The sequence below is a fragment of the Macaca mulatta genome, chromosome 19, assembly GCF_049350105.2.
Source record: "Macaca mulatta isolate MMU2019108-1 chromosome 19, T2T-MMU8v2.0, whole genome shotgun sequence".
NCBI classification, from domain to species: domain Eukaryota; kingdom Metazoa; phylum Chordata; class Mammalia; order Primates; family Cercopithecidae; genus Macaca; species Macaca mulatta.
This window is the reverse complement of record NC_133424.1, coordinates 49660763-49688214: the sequence shown is the minus strand read 5'-3', so window position 1 is coordinate 49688214 and position 27452 is coordinate 49660763. Positions and strand designations below refer to the sequence as shown.

The window sequence follows — 27452 nt, the reverse complement described above, 5'->3', positions numbered from 1 at the left end:
GCCCCACCCCAATCCTCCGAGGTCCCGCCCACCTGCGGTCTGCGCTGGAGCCTCGCCCTTCTGAGGCCATCCTGATCCTTAAGCGCCGCCCCTCACACCTGGGCCTAATTATTCCTTAGGCTCAATGCTGCCACTCCCTGGGTCTCCTAGTACAGCCCATTTAGAGCCTGTCCCTTTGAGTCTCTAAGCAGGTTTTGCTATCTTTGGGGCCCTGCCCCTCTGCCGCCAAGGTGGCATGCCCGCACGTGGAAGCCACACCCACTCGGAGGCCACTCCCCCCGTTTTATGGAGGCACCAGGCCTTACCCCCTGACATTTCTAGTCGGCATCTCCCAAGACTTAGGGCTCTGGTTCGGAAGTCCCAGGCGGGCTCCAAGCCACGCCCCCTGAGGCCCCGCCCTGGACCACCCCCTAGCCCGCCCCTCCCTGTGCGGCCCGCAGCAGGTGCTGTTCCCACTGCCGACGCCTCTGTCCGTGTTCGCGCTGCTGACCGGGCCAGGCTCTGAGCTGCCCGCTGTGTGCATCGGCGTGAGCCCCGGGCGGCCGGGGAAGTCGGTGCTCTTCCACACGGTGCGCTTTGGCGCGCTCTCCTGCTGGCTGGGCGAGATGAGCACCGGTGAGTGGGCGGGGCTGCTGGGGGCGGGGCTTATCAGGTTCGGAGGGGCGGGGATGGAGGCGGGGCTTCGCTTAGCCTGACGCACTACCGGCCTGAGAAAGGGCTGGAAGGGCGGGAAAGGGAGAATGGCAGGTTTTAGTTAATTGGGGAGACTGATGATGGGGTGGGGCCGGGATGGTGGGCGAGGTTTAGCCCACTTGCTGGGGAACTGAGGCAGTGGCTAAAGCAGAGGTACTGGCCTTCTGGAGGTGGTGTGGGGAAAGGGGAATGGGGTGGGGTCAATCCTTAACCCATCCCCCCCAAACAGAGCATAAGGGACCAGTGCAGGTGACCCAGGTAGAGGAGGATATGGTGATGGTGTTGATGGACGGTAAGAACCCTCCTCCCTCCCCTTCCTCCCCACCCCTCCAGCTGCGGTCCCTAGATCTCTGCCTCCGAACTTGTGCTTCTCAGAATCCCCTGAGCCCCTATCGGCCTTGCCCCTGTCCTACATAGCTTTCACACTGAATTTATGGACTGGTCCCTTAGTAACCCTCTAAACCTTGCTCACAGTTCTTAAAACTGTCTATCTCCTTCCAGGCTCTTTGAAGCTGGTGACCCCGGAGGGGTCCCCAGTTCGGGGACTTCGCACACCTGAGATCCCCATGACCGAAGCGGTGGAGGCCGTGGGTCTGTGCAGGGACGGGAGAGCCCAGGATCAGGGGTGGAGACTCAGGTGATCCCCAAGGGTAACGGGCATTGCTTTCTCCCCAGCTATGGTTGGAGGTCAGCTTCAGGCCTTCTGGAAGCATGGAGTGCAGGTGTGGGCTCTAGGCTCGGATCAGGTAAGCCCCTCCATCCAAACTCCACATCGCTGTCCCCCGGCCTCCATCATCACATCATCACGTTCATCAGATGGGCTCCGAAAACTCCTGAGTCAGAGTGTGAAGTCCTGGAGGGGAAGCATCTTCCAATTTCAGTTCAGACAGATCCCCTTCTTTGCCCGAGGATTTATTTTTTATTTTATTTTTATTTTTATTTATTTTTTTAAGACGGAGTTTTGCTCTTGTTGCCCAGGCTGGAGTGCAATGGCACGATCCCAGCTCACTGCAACCTCCTCCTCCCGGGTTCAAGCAATTCTCCTGCCTCGGCCTCCCAAGTAGCTGGGATTACAGGCATGCACCACCACAGCTGTCTAATTTTTGTATTTTCAGTAGAGACGGGGTTTCACCACATTCATCAGGCTGGATGGTCTTGAACTCTTGACCTGGGGTGATTCGTTCGCCTTGGCCTCCCAAAGTGCTGGAATTACAGTCGTGAGCCACCACACCCGATCTTTTATATATATATATACACACACACACACACACAATTTATTGATTTTTGGAGATGGATTCTCACTCTGTCACCCAGGCTGGAGTGTAGTGGCGTGATCTCAGCTCACTGCAGCCTCCGCCTCCCAGGTTCAAGGAATTCTCCTGCCTCAGCCTCCCTAGTAGCTGGGACTACAGGTGCATGCCGCCATGCCAGGCTAATTTTTTTTTTTTTGAGATGGAGTCTCGCTCTGTCGCCCAGGCTGGAGTGCAGTGATGCGATCTCGGCTCACTGCAAGCTCCGCCTCCTGGGTTTACACCATTCTCCTATTTCAGCCTCCCGAGTAGCTGGGACTACAGGCGCCCGCCACCTTACCTGGCTAGTTTTTTTTTTTTTTGTATTTTTTAGTAGAGTCGGGATTTCACCGTGTTAGCCAGGATGGTCTCGATCTCCTGACCTCGTGATCCTCCCGTCTCGGCCTCCCAAAGTGCTGGGATTACAGGCGTGAGCCACTACTCCTGGCCATTTTTATATATTTTTTGAGGCAGAGTCTCGCTCTGTCACCCACGGAGGAGTGCAGTGGCAGGATCCGAGCTCACTGCAGCCTCTGCCTCCTGGGTCCAAGTGATTCTCCTGCCTCAGTCTGCTGAGTAGCTGGGATTACAGGTACACTCCATCACGCCCAGGTCATTTTTGTATTTTTAGTAGAGACGGGGTTTTGTCATGTTGGCCAGGCTGGTCTCGAACTCCTGACCTCAGGTGATCCACCCACTTCGGCCTCCCAAATTGCTGGGATTACAGGTGTGAGCCACTACACCCAGCTCCTTGCTTTCTTTAAGGGAGCCATGTTTGTAGTGACAGTGGAAATATCTTCCAGGCACTGAGACACACACTTTTTTTCCCTAGCTGCTACAGGAGCTGAGAGACCCTACCCTCACTTTCCGTCTGCTTGGCTCCCCCAGGTATGTTGTGGGGTGGGGTGCAGAAGGACCTGGGAGGGGGCTTCTGATGTGAAGAGAGCATTCTGAGGTGTCCCCACAAGGTATCTCTAGCCTGGACAGTGTCTCACCTGGTCACCCTGCTTCCAGGCCTGCCCCCTAGAGTCTATTCCCTGCACTGCAGCCACGGGGGCATTTTCTTTCTTTTTGTTTTGTTTCTCACTGTACTCAAAGGCTAGAGTGCAGTGGCACGATCACGGCTCACTACAGCCTTGACCTCCCAGGCTCAAATGATCCCCCTCACCTCAGCCTCCGGAGTATCTGGAACTACAGGCATGTGCCACCATGCCCAGCAATTCTTTTATTTATTTATTTATTTTTTATTGAGATGGAGTTTTGCTTTTGTTGCCCAGGCTGGAGAGTAATGGCATGATCTTGGTTCACTGAAACCTTCGCCTCCCAGGTTCAAGCGATTCTCCTGCCTCAGCCTCCCAAGTAGCTGGGATTACAGGCATGTGCCACCACACCCAGCTAATACTGTATTTTTTAGTAGAGGTGGCATTTCACCATGTTGACCAGGCTGGTCTTGAACTCCTGACCTCAGGTGATCCACCTGCCTCGGCCTCCCAAAGTGCTTGGATTATAGGCATGAGCCACTGTACCCGGGCAATTTTTTTATTTTTTGATTTTAATTCTTTTCTTTATAAAACATTTTATTTATTTATTTTTGATACAGAGTCTCGCTCTGTCGCCCAGGCTGGAGTGCAGTGGCACAATCTCAGTTCACTGCAACCTCTGCCTCCCAGGTTCAAATGATTCTCATGCTTCAGCCTCCCAAGCAGCTGGGTTTACAGGTGTGCACTAGCACGTTTGGCTATTTTTTGTATTTTTAGTAGAGACGGAGTTTTGCCTTGTGAGCCAGGCTGGTCTCACACTACTGACCTCAGGTGATCCAGCTGCCTTGGCCTCCCAAAGTGCTGGGATTACAGAAGTGAACCATTGCACCTGGCCCTAATTTTACTTCATTTTTGAGACAAGATCTCATTCTGTTGCCCAGGCTGAAGTGGTGGTACACACACAGCTCACTGCAGTCTTGACCTTCTGAGCTCAAGCAGTCCTCCCACCTCAGCCTCCTGAGTAGCTAGGACCACAGGCGTACACCACCACAACCGGCTAATGTTTTGATTTTTTATAGAGACGGGGTCTTACCATGTTGCCCAGTCTGCCCTTGAACTCCTGGCCCCAAGCAATCTTCCTACCTTGGCCTCCCAAAATGTTAGGATTACTCGCATGAGCCACCATACCTGCCGTGTTTTTTTTTTTTTTTAAGACAGAATCTTGCTCTGTTGCCCAGGCTGGAATGCAATGGCGTGATTTCAGCTCACCACAACATCTACCCACCAGGTTCACGCAATTCTCCTGCCTCAGCCTCCCGAGTAGCTGGGATTACAGGCACGTGCCACCATGCCCGGCTAATTTTTGTATTTTCAGTAGAGACAGGCTTTTGCCATGTTGTCCAGGCTGCTCTTGAACTCCTGACCTCAGGCTATCTGCCCATCTCAGCCTCCCAAAATGCTGGGACTACAGGCATGAGCCACCATGCCCGGCCCTGGCTACATTTTTATTTTAGATTTTTATCTTATTAAAAATTTTTTTTTTTTTTTTTTTTGGAGACGGAGTCTCGCTCTGTCGCCCAGGCTGGGGTGCAGTGGCCGGATCTCAGCTCACTGCAAGCTCCGCCTCCTGGGTTTACGCCATTCTCCTGCCTCAGCCTCCCGAGTAGCTGGGGCTACAGGCGCCCGCCACCTCGCCCGGCTAGTTTTTTGTATTTTTTAGTAGAGATGGGGTTTCACCGTGTTAGCCAGGATGGTCTCGATCTCCTGACCTCGTGATCCGCCCGTCTCGGCCTCCCAAAGTGCTGGGATTACAGGCTTGAGCCACCGCGCCCGGCTATTAAAAATTTTTAGGCCTGGCGCCTGTAGCCCCAGCTACTCGGGAGGCTGAGGCAGGAGAATGGCGTAAACCCGGGAGGCGGAGCTTGCAGTGAGCGGAGATCCGGCCACTGCACTCCAGCCTGGGCGACAGAGCGAGACTCCGTCTCCAAAAAAAAAAAAAAAAAAAGTTAACTATTAAAAATAACTATTGGCCGGGCGCGGTGGCTCACGCCTGTAATCCCAGCACTTTGGGAGGCCGAGGCGGGCGGATCACAAGGTCAGGAGATCGAGACCATCCTGGCTAACACGGTGAAACCCCGTCTCTACTAAAAATGCAAAAAAAAAAAAAAAAATTAGCCGGGCGAGGCGGCGGGCGCCTGTAGTCCCAGCTACTCGGGAGGCTGAGGCAGGAGAATGGCGTGAACCCGGGAGGCGGAGCTTGCAGTGAGCCGAGATCGCGCCACTGCACTCCAGCCTGGGTGACTAAGTGAGACTCTGTCTCAAAAAAAAAAAAAAAAAAAAAAACTATTTTAACTGTTTATTTTGACATAATTTTAAACTCACACTCCCAGAGAAGTTGCAAAAATAAAACAAAAAAATTCCCTTTTATCCAGATTAACCATATGTTAATCTTTTCTTTTTGGGATGGAGTGGCCCAGGCTGGAGTGCAGTGGCGTGATCTCAACTCACTGCAACCTCCGCCTCCTGGGTTCAGGCAATTCTCCTGTCTCAGCCTCCTGAGTAGCTAGGACTATAGTTGCATGCCACCACGCCCAGCTAATTTTTTTGTATTTTCAGTAGGGACAGGCTTTCATCATGGTGGTCAGGCTGGTCTTGTACTCCTGACCTCAGGTGATCCACACACCTCGGCCTCCCAAAGTGCTGGGATTACAGGTCTGAGCCACTGCACCTGGCCAGATATTAATCTTTTTGACCGCATTTGCCTTATTATTCTCTCTCTCTCTCTTTTTTTTTCTTTTTTTGAGACAGACTTTCGCTCTTGTTGCCCAGGCTGGAGTGCAATAGCACGATCTCAGCTCACCACAACCTCCCCCTCCCGGGTTCAAGCGCTCCTCCTGCCTCAGCCTCCCGAGTAGCTGGGATTACAGGCATGCGCCACCACGTCTGGCTACTTTTGTATTTTTAGTAGAGACGGGGTTTCACCATGTTGGTCAGGCTGGTCTCGAACTCCTGACCTGGTGATCCGTCCACCTCAGCCTCCCAAAGTGCTGGGATTACAGGTGTGAGCCACCGCGCCCGGCCTGAGCTTGACCTTTTTCAAGAGTAAAGGAAAGTTGTTTTCTAGAATGTTCCTTGACTGTGTTTGAGGTTTCCAGGTTCTGCATTTTGGCCAGGAATACCGCAGAAAGACGTCTTTCTCAGGCATCATTTCAGGAAGTACATGATGCTAGTTTGTCCCGTTACTGGTGATACTAATTTTGATCATTTGGTTAAGCCAGTTCTCTCCAGTGTGAAGTTGCTTTTTTTTCCTTTTTTTTTTTTTTTTTTTTGAGATGGAGTCTTGCTCTGTCACCCAGGCTGGAGTGCAGTGGCCGGATCTCAGCTCACTGCAAGCTCCGCCTCCCGGGTTCACGCCATTCTCCGGCCTCAGCCTCCCGAGTAGCTGGGACTACAGGCGCCCGCCACCTCGCCCGGCTAGTTTTTTTGTATTTTTTAGTAGAGACGGGGTTTCACCGTGTTAGCCAGGATGGTCTCAATCTCCTGACCTCGTGATCCTCCCGTCTTGGCCTCCCAAAGTGCTGGGATTACAGGCTTGAGCCACCGCGCCCGGCCCCTTTTTCTTTTTTTTTTTTTTTTTAAAGATAGGGTCTCTCTGTCACTCTGGCTGGAGTGCAGTGACGCGATCATGGCTCACTGCAGCCTCGACCTCCTGGGCTCAATCAGTCCTCCCACCTCAACCTCCCGGACAGCTAGGATGACAGGCGCTTACCACACTACACCTGGCTTATTTTTGTATTTTTTTGTAGAGACAGGGTTTCGCCATATTACTCAGCCTGGTCTGGAATCCTGGACTCAAGTGATTCACCTGCATAGGCTTCCCAAAGTGCTGGGCTTATAGGCTTGGGCCACCACACCCAGCCTCTGTTTTTCTTTGTAATAAGAAGTATCTTTTGGGGGAGATTCATTGAGACTATGTAAATAGTCTATAAATATGTTGTTTCTCATCAGATTTTCACCCACTAGTTTTATTGTTTTTTGTTTTTTGTTGTCGTTTTGAGATCCCCTTGGATCTCAAACATCAGAGTGCAGTGGCACGATCTCGCCTCTGCAACCTCTTCCTCCCAGGTTCAAGCAATTCTCCTGCCTCAGCCTCCTGAGTAGCTGGGATTATAGGCGTGCATCATCACACCCGGCTAATTTTTGTATTTTCAGTAGTGGTGGGGTTTCGCCATGTTGGCCAGGCTGGTCTTGAACTCCTGGCCTCATGTGATCATCACGCTCGGCCTCCAAAAGTGCTGGGATTACAGGTGTGAGCCAACGCACCTGGCCTGCCCACTAGTTTTAGAATCAATTGATTTTTTTCTCTGAATCTATTATTGTTAGGTGGTTACTAACGATAAATGGTGATTTTCTGATTCTGTTTCCTTCTGCGTGTGTTAGTTGGCATTCTACTCTAAAGAAGAGCTGTGTCTTCTCCATCCCTTCTTTCTTTTTTTTTTTTTTTTTTTTTGAGACGGAGTCTCGCTCTGCCGCCCAGGCTGGAGTGCAGTGGCCGGATCTCAGCTCACTGCAAGCTCCGCCTCCCGGGTTTACGCCATTCTCCTGCCTCAGCCTCCCCAGTAGCTGGGACTACAGGCGCCCGCCACCTCGCCCGGCTAGTTTTTTGTATTTTTTAGTAGAGACGGGGTTTCACCATGTTAGCCAGGATGGTCTCGATCTCCCGACCTCGTGATCCGCCCGTCTCGGCCTCCCAAAGTGCTGGGATTACAGGCTTGAGCCACCGCGCCCGGCCCATCCCTTCTTTCTTTATACCAGCATGGTCTCAGGGATTTTCATTCTGTGGGTTATAGTCTATCACTACCAAGCATGAGCCACCGTGCCCGGCCTTGTCATTATTTATGTTGAGGCACAAAGAGTCTCAAATTTAGCCAGTGGGAACCACCTTAAGGAGCCCCTGTGTCCTTTTGACATGCCAGAAGGGTCATTTTAAAATCCAGATCTGATCGTGTCACTCTCTCCCTGGTTAAAATCCTCTCGTGGCCTCAAGATAAAGACTCAATCCTAGCCACAGCCCACAAGGCCATGACATCTTCAACCAAGTCCCAGCCTTTCTCCCACCTCAAATCCTTTGCACAGGCTGTTCTCCCCGGCCAGAACACTCTTCCTTGCCCTTTCACCAAGTTCCCTCCTAATCCTCCTTCAGGCTGCACCATCCATTCTCTGGGGAGTCTGGGCTGACCTCCTGGGTTAGGTTTCCCTGCCAGGCATGCCATGCTTTTTTGAAGTAATTCACTGATTCACGTTGATCTCCTCCTCTAGAGCTTTCCAAGGGCAGGGACCATGTCTGCCCGTTCACTGCTATAGTTCCGCATGGGGCTGGCACAGTCTCTGTTAACTACTTTGTGAATGAATGAATCAATGAACGTATGAATGAATAAATGAACTGACTTCTCTCTTCCTTCCACAGGCCTGTAGTGGTGGAGACACGCCCAGTGGATGATCCTACTGCTCCCAGCAACCTCTACATCCAGGAATGAGTCCCTAGGGGGGTGTTAGGAACTAGTCCTTGCACCCCCCTCCCCCACAGACGCACTAGTGGTCATGGCATGTCCTCTTCTCCCAATAAACGTGACTTCAGCCTCTGCTGTCATCTTGTTTTTCTTGGGGGAAACAATTTCTGGATGCCCACTCCTCCAAAATTTCAACAGCCCAACACAATGATGCTGGGGGGCGTAGCGCAGATTTATTTTCCAGTACTAGGTCACCTCTCCCCCAGCTGCCTTAGGGGGAGGAGCTTGGGGACTAAGGGACTTGCTGTGAGAATAAGGCACTTGAGGTGGGGGTGGAGAGCCAGCTGGGGGTCTCAGCTAAGCTGGTCCTCATACTGCTTGCGGAAACAATCGCCAGCCGGGAAGAAATCCCAACATCTCTCTTGGTACATCTTCCAGACATAAGACTCCTAGGATTGGGGATAGAAGGAGTTCATTGGTCACATCTTCAAACCCTTGAGACATATATATATATATATACTTTTAGACAGGGTGTTGCTCTGTTGCCCAGGCTGGAGTGCAGTGGTAGCAATCGCAGCTCATTGCAGCCTCCTGGCTCAAGCAATTCTCTGCCTCAGTCTACAGAGTAGCTGGGACTACAGGTGCACACCACCACCCCTGGCTAATTTTTTAATAGAGACAGGGTCTCTCTCGCCATGTTGCCTAGGCTGTCTTGAACTTCTGGCCTCAAGCAATTCTCCCGCTGTGGCCTCCTGAAGTGCTAGGATTGCAGGCGTGAGCCAGGATGCCCAGCCCAAACCCATTTTTTTGAGACGGAGTATCACTCTGTTGCCTAGGCTGGAGTGCAGTGGCATGATCTTGGCTCACTGCAACTTCCGCCTCCTGGGTTCAAGCAATTCTGCCACCTCAACTTCCCAAGTAGCTGGGATTACAGGCGTGCGCCACCACGTCCCGCTAATTTTCGTATTTTTAGTAGAGACGGAATTTCACCATGTTGGCCAGGCTGGTCTCGAACTCCTGACCTCAAGTAATCCACCCGTCTTGGCCTCCCAAAGTGTTAGGATTACAGGCGTGAGCCACCGCGACCAGCCCCAGCCTTAACCCTTGATATTGATGGGAGCTTTTTACTGCCACCTACTGACTGGCCTTATGTTAAAGGACTCCATGTCCTGCCCACTGTCCTCCCATTAACACCCCCTTACCTGACCTGTGTGTTCTGTCTCATCCTTGTTTATCAAATACATCAGGAAAAACCTGAGGGTGAGAGGACCACAGGAGACAAGTCTGAACCACCCTTACCTTATTTTATTTTTTTATTTATAGTAGAGAGAAAGTCTTGCTATGTTGCCCAAGCTGGTCTCGAACTCCTGGCCTCAAGTTATCCTCCTCACTTGGCCTCCCAAAGTGCAGGGCTTACAGGTGTGAACCAGCGCCCGGGGCCCCACCCTTACCTTCTGATTGGCTGGCAGGGAATCTGCCCACATGGACACCACACCCCCTTTCCTAACTGGCCAAAGCTAAGGACCCCGCCCCTAGCTATTGGCAGCCATGCCCCCCACCCTCCTGATTGGCCAGTGTGTCCGTGCTCACATGTAATTGGCCAGGTTGTGCTCCTCCAGCGTGTGAGTCTCGAAGCCATGCGGTGTCGTATCAAAGTAGTCGCTGCCGATTCCGCAGATGAAGCACTTGGTCTGTGAGTGGCAAGAGACATCAGAGTGGAGGCCCACTTGACCCCCTGAATCCCGTAATCCCTCTGGGTTACCCCCAGACATGACCCACCTCCATATCCTCCTTCACTTGCTCTTGTTGGTCTCGGAGCTCACCAAAAGCGTCGATGATCAGACCTGGGGTGGCAGGACACGAGTCAGAGCCCAACCTCTGACCTTGTTCAGACTCCTCCCTCTCCAGCTAGGTACCTCCAGGGCTTGCCCTCCATCCCCCATCTCCCTAATCTCACCCCTAATCTCACTTCCTAAGAAGATAATATTAGGCCTTTATTGGCCGGGTAGGGTGGCTCATGCCTGCAATCCCAGTACTTTAGGAGGCTGAAGCGGGAGGATCATGTGAGGTCAGGAGTTCAAGAGCAGCCTGGCCAACGTGGTAAAACTCCATCGCTACTAATAATACGAAAAAAAAAAAAATTAGCTGGGCGTGTTGGCACGTGCCTGCAGTCCCAGCTACTCGGGAGGCTGAGGCAGAAGAATCACTTGAACTTGGGAGGTAGAGGTTGCAGTGAGCCAAGGTTGCACCACTGAACTCCAGCCTGGGCAACAGAGCGAGACTCCCTCTCTCAAAAAAAAAAAAAAAAAATATATATATATATATATATATAGATATGTGTATGTGTATGTGTATATATATGTATATATGTATATATGTATATTTATATATACACATACACGCACACATATATGTAATATACATATAATATATGTATATATAATATATATAATATACGTATATGAATAATATATATAATATACATATATGTATAACATAAATATCTCAGGCCTTTATTGAGCACTGATATGAGCCAGACACTGAGCACCTATGCATTGACTTAATCCTGATCACAACCTATGAGGTCAGTACCACTGACGCCCTTGTTTTGCAGATGGAGAAACTGAGGCCCCAAGAGGCGACTTGCCCAGGGTCTCACAGTAGCGAGAGGTAGAGATGGGGCATGAATCCAGGCCGACTGGATCCTGGGCCTGCATTCTTAGCCACGGAGCTAGCCTCCCTCCGGGCCCTGAGCGCCCACTCCCAGCACTGACCCTGGATGATGGCCAACAGGATGACGATGACGAAGAAGAAGAAGGTGATGTCGAAGACCACCCTGTAGAGCTCGTATTCGTCACCCGCGGGGTCCTCGATCTCGTCCCCAATGCCTCCGCCAGCCCGGACACCCACGTACATGTGAAACAGGTAACACTGAGGGAAGGGAGCACATGGGTCACTCATTCATTCAACACTCACTGAGTACCAGCCAGCGCCCCGGGATAGGGCTGAAGGTACGGTAACGACTGAGACAGCCCTGGGCCCTGCCCTCAGAGGCCTCAGAGATACAGCATCAGACAGGGACCAACAGCCAGAAATGGTTAGGGCTGTGACAGGAAGGGCATGGGCAGGGGGGTGAGGGCCGGGTTGGGTGCGGATCACAGGCAGAGGGGTCAGGGCCAGGATGTGGGGGGGCACAGGCAGAGGGGTCAGGGCCAGGATGTGGGGGGGCACAGGCAGAGGGGTCAGGGCCAGGATGTGGGGGGGCACAGGCAGAGGGGTCAGGGCCAGGATGTGGGGGGGCACAGGCAGAGGGGTCAGGGCCAGGATGTGGGGGGGCACAGGCAGAGGGGTCAGGGCCAGGATGTGGGGGGGCACAGGCAGAGGGGTCAGGGCCAGGGTCGGGGGGCACAGGCAGAGTCCCACGGGGAGCATGGGCAGAGGGGTGAGGGCCGGGTTGGGTGGGGAGCACAGGCAGAAGTCAGGGCCAGGGTTGGGGGGCACAGGCAGAGGGGTCAGGGCCAGGGTTGGGGGGCACAGGCAGAGGGGTCAGGGCCAGGGTTGGGGGGCACAGGCAGAGGGGTGAGGGCCGGGTTGGGTGCGGAGCACAGGCAGAGGGGTCAGGGCTGGGATGGGAGGGCACAGAAAGAGGGGTCAGGGCTGGGATGTGGGGACACAGGCAGAGGAGTGACGGCCGGGATGGGAGGGCACAGGCAGAGGGTCGGGGCTGGGGTGGGGAGGCACAGTGTGACCAGGGATGAGCTGGGGGAAGCACTGGAAGCTTTAACAGCCCACTGGAGGCATCTGATCCAGCCTAAGTGATCAGGCGAGGCTTCCTGGAAGAGGAGGCAGGTGTGAGCTGAAACCTAAAGGAGGCGTTAGGTGGAGGCGTGGTGGGAGAGAGTGTTCCCGGCAGAGAAAGCCACACGCTGCAACACCATCAGTGAGGAAAGAATACAGCTTGCTGCTGTGAGGAACTGAAAATGGTTGGGTGAGGCTGGAAAATAGAGCTCCTGTGCAGGAGAGCAGGGAGAGAGATGAGGCAGGGCCTGGACACGTGGCTCTGTAGGCCCCGGCCCAGCCCGTGGTCAGGGGCTTCCTGTAGGACGCAGCATTTAAGTGGAAAGGTGAGGTATCAAGTGAATGGGGTGTGTGTGTGTATGTCGGCCTGGGCTAGGGGACAGAGAGAACATCAGGTGCAAAGGGCTTCAGTCAGGAGGAAACACGCAGTCCTAGGGGAACTGAAAGAGGACCAGGCGGCCAGAAAGCAAAAAGCAAGAGAGTTTGTGGTTAGACCCAGGCCGGGCCAGATCTTCCCAGGCTTTGTAAGTCGTGGCGGGGTGATTCGATTTTATCCGCAGTGGATGGGGAGCCGCAAGAAGGGTCTGAATGGAGGTGGTGAGGGAGCATGGTCCACCTGGCATTTGGGAACAACTTTACACTTGGTTTTTTTTTTTTGTTTTTTTGAGATAGAGTCTTGCTCTGTTGCCCAGGCTGGAGTGCAGTGGTGCCATCTTGGCTCACTGCGACCTCTACCTCCGAGTTCAAGAGATTCTCCTGCCTCAGCCTCCTGAGTAGTTGGGATTACAGGTACGTGCCATCCCAGCCAGCTAATTTTTGTACTTTTTTTTTTTTTTTTTTGAGATGGAGTTTTGCTCTTGTTGCCCAGGCTGGAGTGCAATGGTGCGATCTCGGCTCACCACAACCTCCGCCTCCAGGGTTCAAGAGATTCTCCTGCCTCAGCCTCCCAAGTAGCTGGGATTACAGGTGCACACCACCACATCCCACTAATTTTTGTATTTTTAGTGGAGACGGGGTTTCACTATGTTGGCCAGACTGGTCTCAAACTCTTGACCTCAGATGATCCACCTGCCTTGGCCTCCCAAAGTGCTGGGATTAAAAGCGTGAGCCACAGCACCCGACATACACTTGTTCTTTTTGTGTTCCCAGGATGTGAGAGAACACAGTCATCCTAGAGTAAAAGCTAAGATAAGTGACTATAATGAAAACAAGGCTGTAGGCAGTGAGGCCGTGTCTGGAAGGGCCTCAGATGTCAGGTTGAGGAGCTGGACTTTGTCCTGAGAGCAGGAAGGAACCCAGGGAGCCAGATTACAGGACATCTTTGGAGATAAACCTGGGAAATGATTCTTTTAATTGTGGCCTATGTCTCTAGTAAGTTCATATCAATTGGGGCTATGATCACCATTATTAGAATAGAAGAGAAAAAATAAATATGCATTGAATGCTGGGTATACCTTGGGTGAAACTTTTTTTTAAACTTGAGACAGAGTCTCACTGTGGTACCCAGGCTGGAGTGCAGTGGCACAATCATAGCTCACTGCAACCTCGAACTCCTAAGCTCAAGTGATCCTCTTGCTTCAGCCTCCCAAAGTGTTGGGATTACAGATGTGAGTCACTGCGTCTGGCCTGGATGAAACTTTTAATTGTGGATAATGATGATAGAAGCTAACATCTATATAATCCTGAGGATGTGCCAGGCACTAGTCCAAGTCTTTTTGTTTGTTTGTTTTGTTTTGTTTTTTTGAGACAGAGTTTCGCTCTTGTTGCCCAGGCTGGAGTGCAGTGGTGCGATCTCGGCTCACTGCAACCTCCACCTCCCAGGTTCAAGCGATTCTCCTGTCTCAGCCTCCCGAGTAGCTGGGATTACAGGCATGCGCCACCATGCCCGGCTAATTTTGTATTTTTTGTCTTTTTTTTTTTTTTCCTTTTTGTGGAGAACGGGGTCTCGCTATATTACCCAGGCAGGTCTCGAACTCCTGGGCTCAAGCTATCCTCCCGCCTCTGCCTCCCTGAGAGCTGGGATTACAGGCGTGAGCCACCGCGCCCTGCCTAATTTTGTATTTTTAGTAGAGACGGGGTTTCTCCATGTTGGTCAGGCTGGTCTCGAACTCCCGACCTCAGGTGATCCGCCCGCCTCAGCCTCCCAAAGTGCTGGGATTACAGGCATGAGCCACCGTGCAAGGCACTAGTCTAAGTCTTTTAAGTCTTCTATAGCCAGGGAGCACCTATTAGTCCTACTATTACACACTCATTTTACAAGTGAAGCCCCCAGGGCATAGGGAGGAGGTTGAGTAGCCTGTCCAAAAATCACATGGCTCATAAGTGGCAGGGGCAAGCTCCCTGAGTACCTTTCCAATAATAATCCGTTTGAAAAGCTCAAATAAGGCTGGGGGTGGTGGTTCAGGCCTGTAATCCCAGCACTTTGAGAGGCCGAGGTGGGTAGATCATTTGAGGTCAGGAGTTCAAGACTAGCCTGGCCAACATAGTGAGATCTCCCAGCTCTACTAAAAATACAAAAATCAGCTGGGTGTGGTAGTGTTTGCCTGTAATCCCAGCTACTCAGGAGGCTGAAGCAGGAGAATCACTTGTTTGGTTTTCTTTTTTTTTTTTTTTTTTTGAGACGGAGTCTCGCTCTGTTGCCCAGGCTGGAGTATAGTGGCCGGATCTCAGCTCACTGCAAGCTCCGCCTCCCGGGTTCACGCCACAGGAGAATCACTTGAACCTGAGAGACAGAGGTTGTAGTAAGCTGAGATCATGTCACTGCACTCCAGCCTGGGACTTCGTCTCAGAAAAAAAAAAACAAAAAACCTCAGCTCAAATAATATTGAAACAATGGCCAACAGATGTGGAGCACTCATTTGCCTGGCACTGTTCAAAGTACCTGACATGGCCAGGCGCGGTGGCTCACGCCTGTAATTCCAGCACTTTGGGAGGCGAAGGTGGGCGGATCACAAGGGCACAGGCAGAGATGGAGACCATCCTGGTCAACATGGTGAAACCCTGTCTCTACTAAAAATACAAAAATTACCTGGGCACGGTGGCACATGCCTGTAGTCCCAGCTACTTGGGAGGCTGAGGCAGGAGAATCACTTGAACCCGGGAGGTGGAGGTTGCAGTGAGCCGAGATTGTGCCACTGCACTCCAGCCTGGGCAACAGAGCGAGACTCCGACTGAAAAAAACAAAAACCAAAACCAAAAAAACCAAAATGTGCCTGGCATGCATCAGCTTGCCAAACTGTAGGTACTATTTTCATTTTTTAGAGGCAAGGTGTCCCTCTGTCTACCAGGATGGAGTGTAGTGGCCCATTCGTAGCTCACTGAAGCCTCAAACTGCTGGGCTCAAGTGATCCTCCTGCCTTAGCCTCCAGGCACACAACACAACACCCAGCTAATATTTAACATTTTTTATAGAGACGGGATTTTTGCCTTGTTGCCCAGGCTGGTTTCCAACTTCTGGACTCAAGTGATCCTCCCGCTTCCGCCTCCCAACGCGCTGGGATTGCAGACTGGAGGTACCACGCCCGGCCTGGAGGTACCATTATTAACCCCTTCAACAGATGGGAGAAGGAAGGGTCCCAGAGCGCTGGGGGAGGGGCTCACCGTCATCATGTCGTCACATTTCATGTCAGGCTCATCCTCATCCTCGCTCTTGTTGTAGAACTTGCGGAAGAAGTTGAAGGCCACTACGGTGTACAGGTAGACGACCACCGCCAGAAGGCCCACGGTCATTACCAGCTGGGGGCAGGACGGGGCCAGGTGAGCTCCGCCCTGGGCTTGCCCTCCCCTGGCCACGCCCATTCCGGGTCCTGGCCCCAGTTCAGTCCCCGTGGCTCTACCTTGCTGCCCCACACACCCTTGGCTTGGCCCCGCCTGGCCTTGCCCCTCCTCAGCCCAGCTGCCCGGCCCTCACCCCTCCACCACCCACTGCCACGCTGGTCCCTGCTGGCCCACGCCCCACAGCCAGGTCCTCCCCACACCTGTTTCCCATTGTGGGTGACGGAGGAGAGGATGGTGCGCAGCGTCTTGACCCCCATGGCGATGTCCAGGAGATGGGCAGCGAAGAAGAAGTTGTTGTAGTGCCCCAAGAGGGACATCACCATATACCAGCCCAGGTACAGGAAGGACTGTGGGCGCACAGGGCCAGGTGTCAGGGGGAAGGCAGGGACATATGAGGAGCACTCTGGAGGGTAGGGGCCACTCGGGAGAGTCAGCTATGCCCTGGGGGTCGGGTGCCAGCCCTGGCTGGGGAGTACATGGAGGACGGGGCATTCTGGGTGAGAAGGCATCCTGCGGGGAGATGAGAGCCCCCTGCAGAAGGAAATAATCTGGGAATCCAAGGGCACACTGAGAAAGCCAAAGGATGTTCTGGGTCGGGTGTGGTGGCTCATGCCTGTAATCCCAGCGCTTTGGGGGGCTGAGGCAGGAGGATCACTTGAGGTCAGGAGTTCAAGACCAGTCCAGGCAACATAGTGAAACTCCCTCATTTCTTCCTTTTTTTTTTTTTTTTTTTTTTTTTGAGATGGAGTTTCACTCTTGTCACCCAGGCTGGAGTGCAATGGCGCAATCCCAGCTCACCGCAATCTCCACCTCCAGGGTCCAAGTGAAGGAGGCTAAGCCTACCTTAGCCTTGCTTAGCCTCCCAAGTAGCTGAGACCATAGGTGTGGGTAACCACACCCAGCTAATTTTTTTTTTTTTTTTTTTTGAGATGGAGTGTTAGTCTGTTGCCCAGGCTGGAGTGCAGTGGTGCAATCTCGGCTCACTGCAACCTCCGCCTCCCGGGTTCAAGCGATTCTCCTGCCTTAGCCTCTGAAGTAGATGGGACCACAGGCGTGGGTCACCACACCCAGCTAATTTTTGTATTTTTAGTAGAGCTGGGGTTTCACCATGATGGCCAGGCTGGTCTCTAACTCCTGGCCTCAATTTATCCACCCACCTTGGCCTCCCAACCCAAAGTGCTGGGATTACAGGCCTGAGCCACCGCACTTGGCCACTCTCTGCTTTTTGTTTGAGACAGGGTCTCACTCTGTTATCCAGGCTGAAGTGCAGTGGTGAACACGCAGCTCACTGAAACTTCTGCCTCCTGGGCTCAAGCCATCCTCCTACTGCAGCCTGTTGAGTAGCTGGGACTGCAGGTGTGTGCCACCACACCTGGCTAATGTTTGTATTTTTTGTAGAGACAGGGTTTCACCGTCTCTACAAAAGTTGCCCAAGCTGGTCTTAAATGTTTGAGCTCAAGCAATCCTCTGCCTTTGCCTCCCAAAGTGCTGGGATTACAGGTGTGAGCCACTGTGCCTGGCTGCCTGGCTAATTTTTTTTTTTTTTTTTTTGAGACGGATTCTCATTCTGTCACCCAGGCTGGAGTGCAGTGGTGCGATCTTAGCTCACTGCAGCCTCCACCTCCTGAATTCAAGCCATTCTCCTGCCTCAGCCTCCCGAGTAGCTGGGATTACAAGCACCTGCCACCATGCCCAGGGCCAGGTGTGTCTTGAACTCCTGACCTCAAGTGATCTGCCTGCCTCGGCCTCCGCAAGTGCTGGGACTACAAGTGTGAGCCACCACGCCCAGCCCCAGCTAATTTTTAAATTTTTTGTAGAGAGAGGATCTCACTATATTGTCCAGGCTGGTCTCAAACTCTGGACTCCAGTGAGCCACCAGCCTTGGCCTCTCAAAGCGTTGGGAGTACAGGCGTGAGCCACCACACCCAATCCCAGCTATTTAAAAAAAAATAGTGATAATAATAAAACGATGTCTGGGGGGATAAGGAGCCTCGTGTGCGTAAGAAGGTACCCTAGCGTCACAGCCACTCAGCGTCCCAGGAGTCATTCTCTGGTCAGGAATCCCCCAAGCTGGGAACCCTCCTAACGCCCCACCCCTGCAGAGTCCCTCCCCAATCTGCGGGCCCCTGCTCACGTTGTCTGTGAAGATGACCCCGAACTTCCAGATCTGGTACTTGACATCGATGGACATGAGCCTGTGGGGGCGGGGGTCGGAGGAGATATGCTTGAGTGTCAGACCCCAGTCACCTCCCCTGCATGCCCCAGGCCTGTGCAGGGGCGTCCTGGGCTCACCAGGTCAGCAGCCCTGGTGGCGGGTCGGGCTTGCGCTCATTGTGGGCGGTGATCTCTAGTGTGGCCAGGTCCATGCCCAGTAGCTCAGCAATCCGCTCCCGCCCGTAGATGTCCCCATGTTTGTCCAGGACCTGCACAAGAGAGCGTCAAGCTGTGTAGACACAGCTGGAGTGTGGTGTGTGTCGTGGCCTGCAAGGGGGTTCTGGGGACACTCCAAACTCTGAACGAGAAATGAGAGGTGCATTGTTTTGTTTTGTTTTGTGTTGAGACAGAGTCTCCCTCTGATGCCCAGGCTGGAGTACAGTGGCGCCATCTCTGCTCACCACAACCTCTGCCTCCCACGTTCAAGTGATTCTCCTGCCTCAGCCTCCTGAGTAGCTGGGATTACAGACGCCCGCCGCCACACCAGCTAATTTTTTATATTTTAAGTAGAGACGGGGTCTCACCATGTTGGCCAGGCTGGTCTTGATCTCCTAACCTCAAGTGATCCGCCCACCTTGGCCTCCCAAAGTGCTGGGATTACAGGTGTGAGCCACCGTGCCCAGCCTTGATGCTCTGCTCTTTCCATGTGCCCATTCAAGAAAGGGAAGTGTGTTTACTATACCCATCTCCCCATGGGGAAACTGAGGTGTTACTCAGAGAGGCAAAAAAACCTCTTGCCCAAGGTCACACACCAAGCAAGTGCTCGGCAAGCCTGTGACGACCTGGTGGCAGGCAGGGACCTAATCCAGGACCCAGTGCATCCATGTCCTCTCACCTTGCGCTTGACAAACTTGTCCCAGTAGTTGCTGGGGAAAGACCTGCCGAGAGAGAGAGAGAGCGCGCGTGAGTGTGAGATGTTAGGGCCAGAGGGATCGGAGCTGTCAGTCACATTGGGGGGTGGGTTGAAATTCCACTGTTTTTTTTTTTTTTCTCTGTCTCACTCTGTCGCCCAGGCTGGAGTGCAGTGGTGTGTTATCGGCTCACTGCAACCTTTGCCTCCCAGGTTCAAGCGATTCTCCTGCCTCAGCCTCCTGAGTAGCTGGGATTACAGGGGCCCACCACCATGCCCGGTTAATTTTTGTATTTTTAGTAGAGACTGGGTTTTGCCATGTTGGTCAGGCTGGTCTCGAACTTCTGACCTCAGGTGATCCCCCCCCCCAACCGCCTTGGCCTCCCAAAGTGCTGGGATTACAGGCGTGAGCCACCGTGCCTGGCTCCACTGCTTTTCTTGTAGGAACCTTGAGCAGTGGGGACCCCCCCTGCCATCTTTGCTGGACCCCAGATGAGGTAGAGAATTTGCATTCAGAGCCAGATGTGCAAAAAAGACCTCAGAATGGCACTCTGATAAAGAGGCTCTGGCGTGGTGATGGGCGGGAAGGAGTCCAAACCAGCAGCCTGACCCAGCACCAACTCCAGTGGAACTGCCTCCTTCCTCATACTGGTTGATTTCATTTAATTTCATGATTCTGGCCCTTTATTGACCAGTTTTCCAAGTGACAAATTGATGCCCTAACATCCTCAAGTATGGCTACCGAGTTTTGTTGTTTGAGAGGGTGGAGTGACGATTGATTATGAGTTCACAGATTTACAATTATTTGAAGTGCTTCGATTCATTGCACTTCTAATTCCTATTCTTTTTTTTCCCCCAGACATAGGGTCTTGCTCTGTCACTCAGGCTGAAGGACAGTGGCATAATCATAGCTCACTGCATCCTGGAACTCCTGGGCTCAAGCTATCCTCCTGCCTCAGCCTCCCAAGTAGCTAAGACTACAGGCATGCACTAGCCAGGCTAGCATGCCTGCTTTTTAGTTTGTTTTTTTTTCTAAAGATAGAGGTCTCCCTATGTTGCCCAGGCTGGTCTTGAACTCCTGGGCACAAGGGATCCTCCCGCTTCAGCCTCACAAAGTGCTGAGATTACAGGCGTGAGCCACCGAGTGCGGCCCCTAAGGCCCCTAATGATTTCTTTCTTTTTTTTTTTTTTTTTAGACGGAGTCTCGCTCTGTTGCCTAGGCTGGAGTGCAGAGGCACAATCTCGGCTCACTGCAACCTCTACCTCCCATGTTTAAGTGATTCTCATGCCTCAGCCTCCTCAGTAGCTAAGACTACAGGTGCCCACAACCATGCCTGGCTAATTTTTGTATTTTTAGTAGAGACTACTTTTTGTATTTTTAGTAGAGATGGGGTTTCACCATGTTGGCCAGGCTGGTCTCGAACTCCTGACCTCAAGTGATCTGCCCACCTTGGCCTCCCAAGTGTTGGGATTACAGGTGTGAGCCACCGCGCCCGGCCACGTCTTTTTATTTTGCACTCATTGCGCCTGAGTAAGAATCACACTGGGAGACAGGGTTTAAAACATGGGTTCCTGGGCTCACACCCCAGAGTCACTGAAGAGGAACTTCCCGGCCTCAAGTCTAGGAATCTCCGTGTGCCACCCTCACCCACACAGATGCTGTGATGCACGGGAAATGTGCCTCTTTTATGGAAAGGAAGAGTAAGGCTTGGGGAGAATGAGGCAGGGCCTGCAGGGACTGAAACCCTAGGTTTTTTTTTTTTTTGCCGGGGGCATGGGGGACGGAATTTCGCTCTTGTTGCCCAGGCTGGAGTGCAATGGTGCGATCTGCATCCTCCACTTCCCAGATTTAAGTGATTCTCCTGATTCATCCCCAGTAGCTGGGATTACAGGTGCCCGCCACCACGCCCAGCTAATTTTTGTACTTTTAGTAGAGACGAGGTTTCACCATGTTGGCCAGGCTGGTCTCGAACTCCTGACCTCGTGATCCGCCCACCTCGGCCTCCCAAAGTGCTGGGATTACAGGCGTGAGCCACCGTGCCTGGCCTGAAACCTTAGTTTTTTTGGGTCCTATCCTGGACTGGGTGGAAACCCAGGTTCCCTCCTGCTGCCACCCTGAGGTGGGGGCTGGGTCCTTACGGTGTGTTGAGCACCAGTCGGTCCCACTGCCCCTTCACGTCATCGTCCTCGGGCTGCTCTGTGATGTATAGGCCGTCAAACTCCAGCTTCCGGGCCAGCTCCTTCTCCCGCTTAAAGATTACCAGGGGCACCTGGATAGTGGGAGGAGGCCAAGGGTGGGTGTCAGGCACCTTGGCTGGACCACAGTCTCAGCAGAAGCCATGAGATCTTGCTGGAGTCCATGTGCGACCCCACATCAGAAGTGCTTTCCCAGTGATAAGGGTAGAAATGAGGAGGTCCAGGCAGAGGGCTCAGGACTGGGATGTGGGGGACATGGGCAGAGGGGTCAGGGCGGGGATGGGGGAGGCGCAGGCAGAGGTGTCATGACTGGAATGTGGGTACAAAGATAGATGGATCAGGGCCGGGATGGGGGGCATAGATAGAGGGGTCAGGGCTGGAATTGGGGGGCACAGGCAGAGGGGATAGGGCTGGCAGTGGGGAGGCACAGGCAGGGGTGTCAGGGCTGGGATATAGGGGCATAGAGGGGTCAGGGCCACAATGGGGGTGGGGCACAGGCAGAGGGATTGGTCCAGGATGTGAGAACAGGGGAGCTGTGGGAGTCCAGGAGTGGTGCCTGATGCCACCTAGGGCTTCCCAAGGAGGGAGGTCTGAACTCAGAACTGAAGGATGAATAAAACAGAGGCAGGTGCAAGGAGGTGGAAGCGGGGCAAAGCTTTGCAGGCAGAGGGAACAGCATGTATGAAAGTTTTAAGCCCAAAGAACTCCAATAGTAAAGTTCATCCAATAGTAAAGTATCAAGACCGTTCCCAATTTGAATGTCATCCTTGCTGGAGACCCCTATCATCCTTGCTGGAGACCCCAATCCTGTACCCAGTTCCCTAGCCCTCGCCCCAACCCTGGGCCCCCTCTGTCCCAGCCACTGTGAGGGTCCCCAGCCCCAGCCAGTATTCCAGCACCGCCCCCACCCCTACCCAGCCAATAAGCCCTTGCCCCAGAACCATGGCCATGGGCCCACCTTGAGACAGTTATAGCCAATGATGCAGAGAAAGGCCACCAGTGTATGCAGGAGGCTCAGACACCGCAGAGCGGGCTCCATGTAGCCTGTGCTCTCCTCCAGGAAGTAGTACACCATGTTCTCATCCTCATCGCCCTCTGCCTCCTCTCCGGCCCCCAAGCCCCAGCCAGAGCCGCCACCAGAGCCTGCACCTGACACGTCCCCAGCAGCTGAGCCTTCCATGTCGTCTTCCCCTGGTGGAGAGTCTGAGACCTGAAATGGGGACAGAGATCCATCTGTGGGTCTGCCACATGCAGAGCCCACTCACAAAATTGAGCCTCCATTCCTGAGATTGCCCTGGGGCCATACCAGATACAGTCTTGGTGTGGCTGTCAATCAAGATCAAGGGGTGGGACCAGGGCCCTAGCTAGCAAATCAGTCTCTGACCTGGGAATTAGCCTGTCGAACTGAGTGGCACAGAACTGAAGACAGAGTTGGTTCATCTTCATAGTGGAGCTCTAAAGAGACTGCCCACTAATATTAACACTAACACGAAAATTAGTAGCAGTTAAACATTTACACAGTGCTTTTTATATGCCAGGTACTGTTGCTCTAAGTGCCTTACACATACTCATCTTCTTCTTTTTGGTGGGGTGGACGGAGTTTCGCTCTTGTCACGCAGCCTGGGTGCAGTGGTGCAATCTTGGCTCACTGCAACCTTTGCCTCCCGGGTTCAAGGGATTCTACTGTCTCAGGCTCCTGCGTAGCTTGGATTACAGGTGCCCACCACCATGCCCAGCTAATGTTTTTGTATCTTTAGTAGAGACGGGGTTTCACCATATGGCCAGGCTGGTCTTGAATTCCTGACTTAGGTGATCCACCTACTTTGGCCTCCCAAAGTCCTGGGATTACAGGCATGAGCCACTGTGCCTGGTGCCTTATCCTCTTTCAATCCCCACAGCACTAAGAGGTATTCCATTTTACAGATGAGAGGGTTGAGGCTCAGGGACGGTAAGCACCTTGCCTAACATCATGCACCAGTGGGCGGTGGAGCAGGACTGGGTCCCACAGAAGCCATGCTTCGATCTCTCTAGTCTACCTTACTGTCCTGTTATCTAGACCCCTGGCAAGACCCCAAGGGTCCCTTTGTCTTTCAGGAGGCCTGGTTCTTAGCCCTTTCCTTTCATTCTGTGAGCAGACTGTTTCTTCCTCCCCGCAAACTTCTGTTTAGCTTACGTGAAAGCAAAGATGCTTAACGGCATCAGTGGGTGTTGCCGAGATCTGAGGGCCTGCAGCCAGGCACACAGGACTGGCATGTGGCCGAGCTGAGCAGAGAACTCAGCTCCTGCTCCTGTTCTAACTCCCACAGGCACTCAGGTTTCTGTCCCAGATGGATCCAGGTATCCCCTACTCACCCCCATGGAGGGGGGGTCCCAGGATCCAGGTGTCCAGCCTGAACCCTCCTAAGGACCCTGAGCCCAGTGCCTTGTCCCTTCACTGGAGGAACCCTGAAATTATGATGGGGGCTGAGCCTCCCATCCCACAGCATGGATAAGGGCCTGACCCTCCCAGCCCTTCGGGACCAGCACCTTATAAAACAGCAAGATGAAGTTGATGGCAAATGCCAAGAAGAGGGCAAGGAACCGCAGGGTGTAAAAGTTCCGGGACAGGTAGTTCTGGAGAGAAGACAAAAAGAGAGAAAGCACTCATAGATCAGCCTCTTCCCTGGAGAATTCATCCCATCATTTACCCACAGTCAAAGCACCTGGGCTCTCAATATCTGTTCCTACAACCTATTAATTAATTGATTATTATTATTATTATTTTTTTTTTTTTTTAGACGGAGTCTCGCTCTGTCGCCCAGGCTGGAGTGCAGTGGCCAGATCTCAGCTCACTGCAAGCTCCGCCTCCCAGGTTTACGCCATTCTCCTGCCTCAGCCTCCCAAGTAGCTGGACTACAGGCGCCTGCCACCTCGCCCGGCTAGTTTTTTGTATTTTTTAGTAGAGACGGGGTTTCACCGTGTTAGCCAGGATGGTCTCGATCTCCTGACCTCGTGATCCGCCCGTCTCGGCCTCCCAAAGTGCTGGGATTACAGGCTTGAGCCACCGCGCCCGGCCTAATTGATTATTATTATCATTATTATTATTATTTTTTTTGAGACGGAGTCTTGCTCTGTCACCCAGACTGGAGTGCAGTGGCCGGATCTCGGCTCACTGCAAGCTCCGCCTCCCAGGTTCCCGCCATTCTCCTGCCTCAGCCTCCCGAGTAGCTGGGACTACAGGCGCCCGCCACCGCGCCCGGCTAGTTTTTTGTATTTTTTAGTAGAGACGGGGTTTCACCATGTTAGCCAGGATGGTCTTGATCTCCTGACCTTGTGATCCGCCCGTCTCGGCCTCCCAAAGTGCTGGGACTACAGGCTTGAGCCACCGCGCCCAGCCTATTATTATCATTATTATTATTATTTTTGAGACGGAGTCTTGCTCTGTCACCCAGGCTGGAGAGCAGTGCCGCCATCTTGGCTCACTGCAACCTCTGCCTACTGGGTTCAAATTCTCATCTCAGCCTCCTGAGTAGCTGGGAATACAGGCGTGCACCACCACACTCAGTTAATTTTTATATTTTCAGTAGAGATGGGGTTTCGCCATGCTGGCCACGCTGGTCTCAAACTCCTGACCTCAGGTGATCCACCCACCTCGGCCTCCCAAAGTGCTGGATTATAGGTGTGAGCCACTGCACCTGGCCTCAACCTCCTATTTATTGAGTGCTTGCTTATACCAACATCTGGGCTAAGAGCTTTATTTGCAAGAACCTGTTTAATCCTCAGCACAGCACTGTGAAGTGGGTACTACCGTTATGCGCACTTTACAGATGAGGAAACTGAGGCTCAGGGAAGTGGAGTCTTGCTCAAGGTAACATAGCCAATGAGTGGCATAGCTGGGATTTGAACCCAGGCAGTCAGGCTCCAGAGTCCAAGCTCCAAGCCATTTGGCATGCTGCTCCCTGAGTGAGGTCACCCTGTCTGCTTTACAGAAGATGAAAGGGAACTTATTATTTTTTTTTTTTGAGTCAAGGTCTTGCTCTGTTACCCAGGTTGGAGTGCAGTGATGCAATCATAGCTCACTGCTGCCTCAACCTCTTGTGCTCAAGTGATGCTCCCGCCCTCAGCCTCCTGAATACCCGGGACTACAGGCATGTGTTAACTCGCCCAGCTAATTAAAGAAACAATTTTGGCTACTTTGGGTGCACTGCCTATAGGGTAGCCCTGCTCTGCAAGCAGCAGTAATTAAAAAAAAAAAAAAAAAGAGATTAAAAAAATTCCGCTGGGTGTGGTGGCTCACGCTTGTAATCCCAGGACTTTGGGAGGCTGAGGCGGGCGGATCATGATGTCAGGAGATCGAAACCATCCTGGCTAACACGGTGAAATCCCATCTCTACTAAAAATACAAAAAATTGGCCGGGTGTGATGGTGGGCGCCTGTAGTCCCAGACTTGGGAGGCTGAGGTGGGAGAATGGCGTGAACCCAGGAGGCGGAGCTTGCAGTGAGCTGAGATCGCGCCACTGCACTCCAGCCTGGGCAACAGAGAAAAAAAAAAAAAAAAAAGAAAGAAAAATTATTTCATAGAGACAGGGATCTCCCTTTACTGCCCTGGCTTGTCTCAAACTCCTGGGCTCAAGCGATCCTCCTACCTTGGCCTTCCAAAGTACTGGAATTCCAGGCATGAGCCCCCTCACGTGGCCGGGAACATCTTCCATCTCTCCCTCTTTCTCTCCACCTTTCCCTCCATCCCTTATTCTTCCCACAAATTCTCATGAACCACCTTCATTCCACATGATTCCCTCACCGCCCTCCCCTGCAACTTTTGTTTTGAGACAGAGTCTCGCTCTGTCGCCCAGGCTGGAGTGCAGTGGCACGATCTCGGCTCACTGAAACTTCTGCCTCTTGGGTTCATGCGAGTCTCATGCCTCAGCCTCCTGAGTACCTGGAATTGCAGGCATACACCACTATGTCCGGCTAATTTTTTTTTTTGTTTTGTTTTTTTAGTAGACATGGGTTTCACCATGTTGGCCAGGCTGGCCTTGAACTTCTGACCTCAGGCGACCCGCCTGCCTCGGCCTTCCAAGGTGCTGGGATTACAGGCGTGAGCCACCGTGTCCAGCCTCCCTTACCCCCTCCTATCAGGCCAGGCCTGGAGAGGAGACAGGATAGAGGGAACCCTGGGACCTGCCTCCCAACACCCACCCTTCTTCCTGGCCTGGATGAGATGAGCGCTTTCCCAGGAACTGGGAGAGAGCTCAGACCTCCACAGCAGCACTGGGAGTAATGGAGGGACTAAGACTCTAAAGGCTGACAGCCAAGAACAGGCCACGGTGGGAAGGCCAGAGCGGTGGCCTCATTGAATGTAGCTCTGGATAGAGGATGGAGGTGGAAGTGTGGGTGGGTGACCCTGATGAACAGAGATGTGGAGGTTGGAATAAGGATTGTGAGCAGGGAGGGGACAAGGAACCAAGTGAGGGCCATCTGAAAATGCTACCCTGTCCTCAGGTCTGGGGATGCCTCTGCCCTCTCCCCAGCTAGCGTTCTTCTTGGAGATGAGCTTGAACAGGTGAACTCAAGAACAGGGTGAGCCGGAGAGGTGGGCACCAGAGGTGGGGTTCCCGGGGAGAAGAAGGTTCAAGTGACCTGGCTGGATCCTCACCAGGAACTTCACCCTCTGCACCTCCAGTTCTCCCCAGAATTCACCCCCAGCTTCTTCCTTCTTTGGAGGGGGTGAGGGAGGTGCTTGCTTCTTGGGGGGCTCTGGTGGGGGTTCGGGAACTTCTTCTTTCTCCCCATTCTCGGCACTGCAAGGCAGGACAGAGAGAGGTCAGGAGGTGCCAGGGCAGGCAATGCATGAGTTCATTCATTCAAAAGCATTCGTCGGGGGCCCGCCCCATGCCTGGCCCAGATTTGGATGGTGCTGGGTACATGGGATGATGAGATAATCAGGACTTGCCCTTATGAGGCTCCAGTCCAATGTGGGAGACAGGCAGTGACAGTGACACCAGGCAGTGACAGCCCAGAGTGGTCAGGGCTGGGATGCCGGAAGCTCAGGGGGTTGTGGGAATCTGGAGGAGACACTTCCTCAGCTTAGGAGGGGGTCAGGTGTCCTGGAGAATTGGAAAGGATGAGAGAGACTCAGAGGAGGCATGGGGGCCTGTGTTCCATG

General features: G+C 52.9%; 2 protein-coding genes across 5 annotated transcripts in view; one reads left to right on the top strand and one right to left on the bottom strand.

The window, feature by feature from the left end:
- Positions 1-8607, top strand: part of MAP4K1 (mitogen-activated protein kinase kinase kinase kinase 1) — a 29739-nt gene extending 21132 nt beyond the window's left edge. For 2 of the 3 annotated variants that reach the window (XM_028840014.2, XM_028840016.2), the window contains exons 26-31: positions 441-615; positions 923-985; positions 1195-1284; positions 1369-1439; positions 2815-2870; positions 8430-8607. In XM_028840014.2, coding sequence (XP_028695847.1) covers positions 441-615; positions 923-985; positions 1195-1284; positions 1369-1439; positions 2815-2870; positions 8430-8499 — 525 coding nt within the window. In that variant the 3' untranslated portion in view covers positions 8500-8607. Of the gene's footprint in view, positions 1-440; positions 616-922; positions 986-1194; positions 1285-1368; positions 1440-2814; positions 2871-3602; positions 3653-4250; positions 4508-8429 lie in introns of those variants that run through there. The other variant, XM_077982392.1, reaches the window with a different exon arrangement.
- A 76-nt stretch (positions 8608-8683) lies between these two features.
- RYR1 (ryanodine receptor 1) overlaps positions 8684-27452 on the bottom strand; it is a 158969-nt gene continuing 140200 nt past the window's right edge. For both annotated transcript variants that reach the window (XM_028840010.2, XM_028840012.2), the window contains 14 exons: positions 26943-27087; positions 23834-23920; positions 22266-22517; positions 21251-21381; positions 19097-19139; positions 18340-18470; positions 18182-18242; positions 16248-16394; positions 15871-16005; positions 11247-11403; positions 10252-10316; positions 10063-10163; positions 9675-9726; positions 8684-8921 (listed from right to left, as the gene is read on the bottom strand). In XM_028840010.2, coding sequence (XP_028695843.2) covers positions 8826-8921; positions 9675-9726; positions 10063-10163; positions 10252-10316; positions 11247-11403; positions 15871-16005; positions 16248-16394; positions 18182-18242; positions 18340-18470; positions 19097-19139; positions 21251-21381; positions 22266-22517; positions 23834-23920; positions 26943-27087 — 1603 coding nt within the window. In that variant the 3' untranslated portion in view covers positions 8684-8825. The remainder of the gene's footprint in view (positions 8922-9674; positions 9727-10062; positions 10164-10251; positions 10317-11246; positions 11404-15870; positions 16006-16247; positions 16395-18181; positions 18243-18339; positions 18471-19096; positions 19140-21250; positions 21382-22265; positions 22518-23833; positions 23921-26942; positions 27088-27452) is intronic.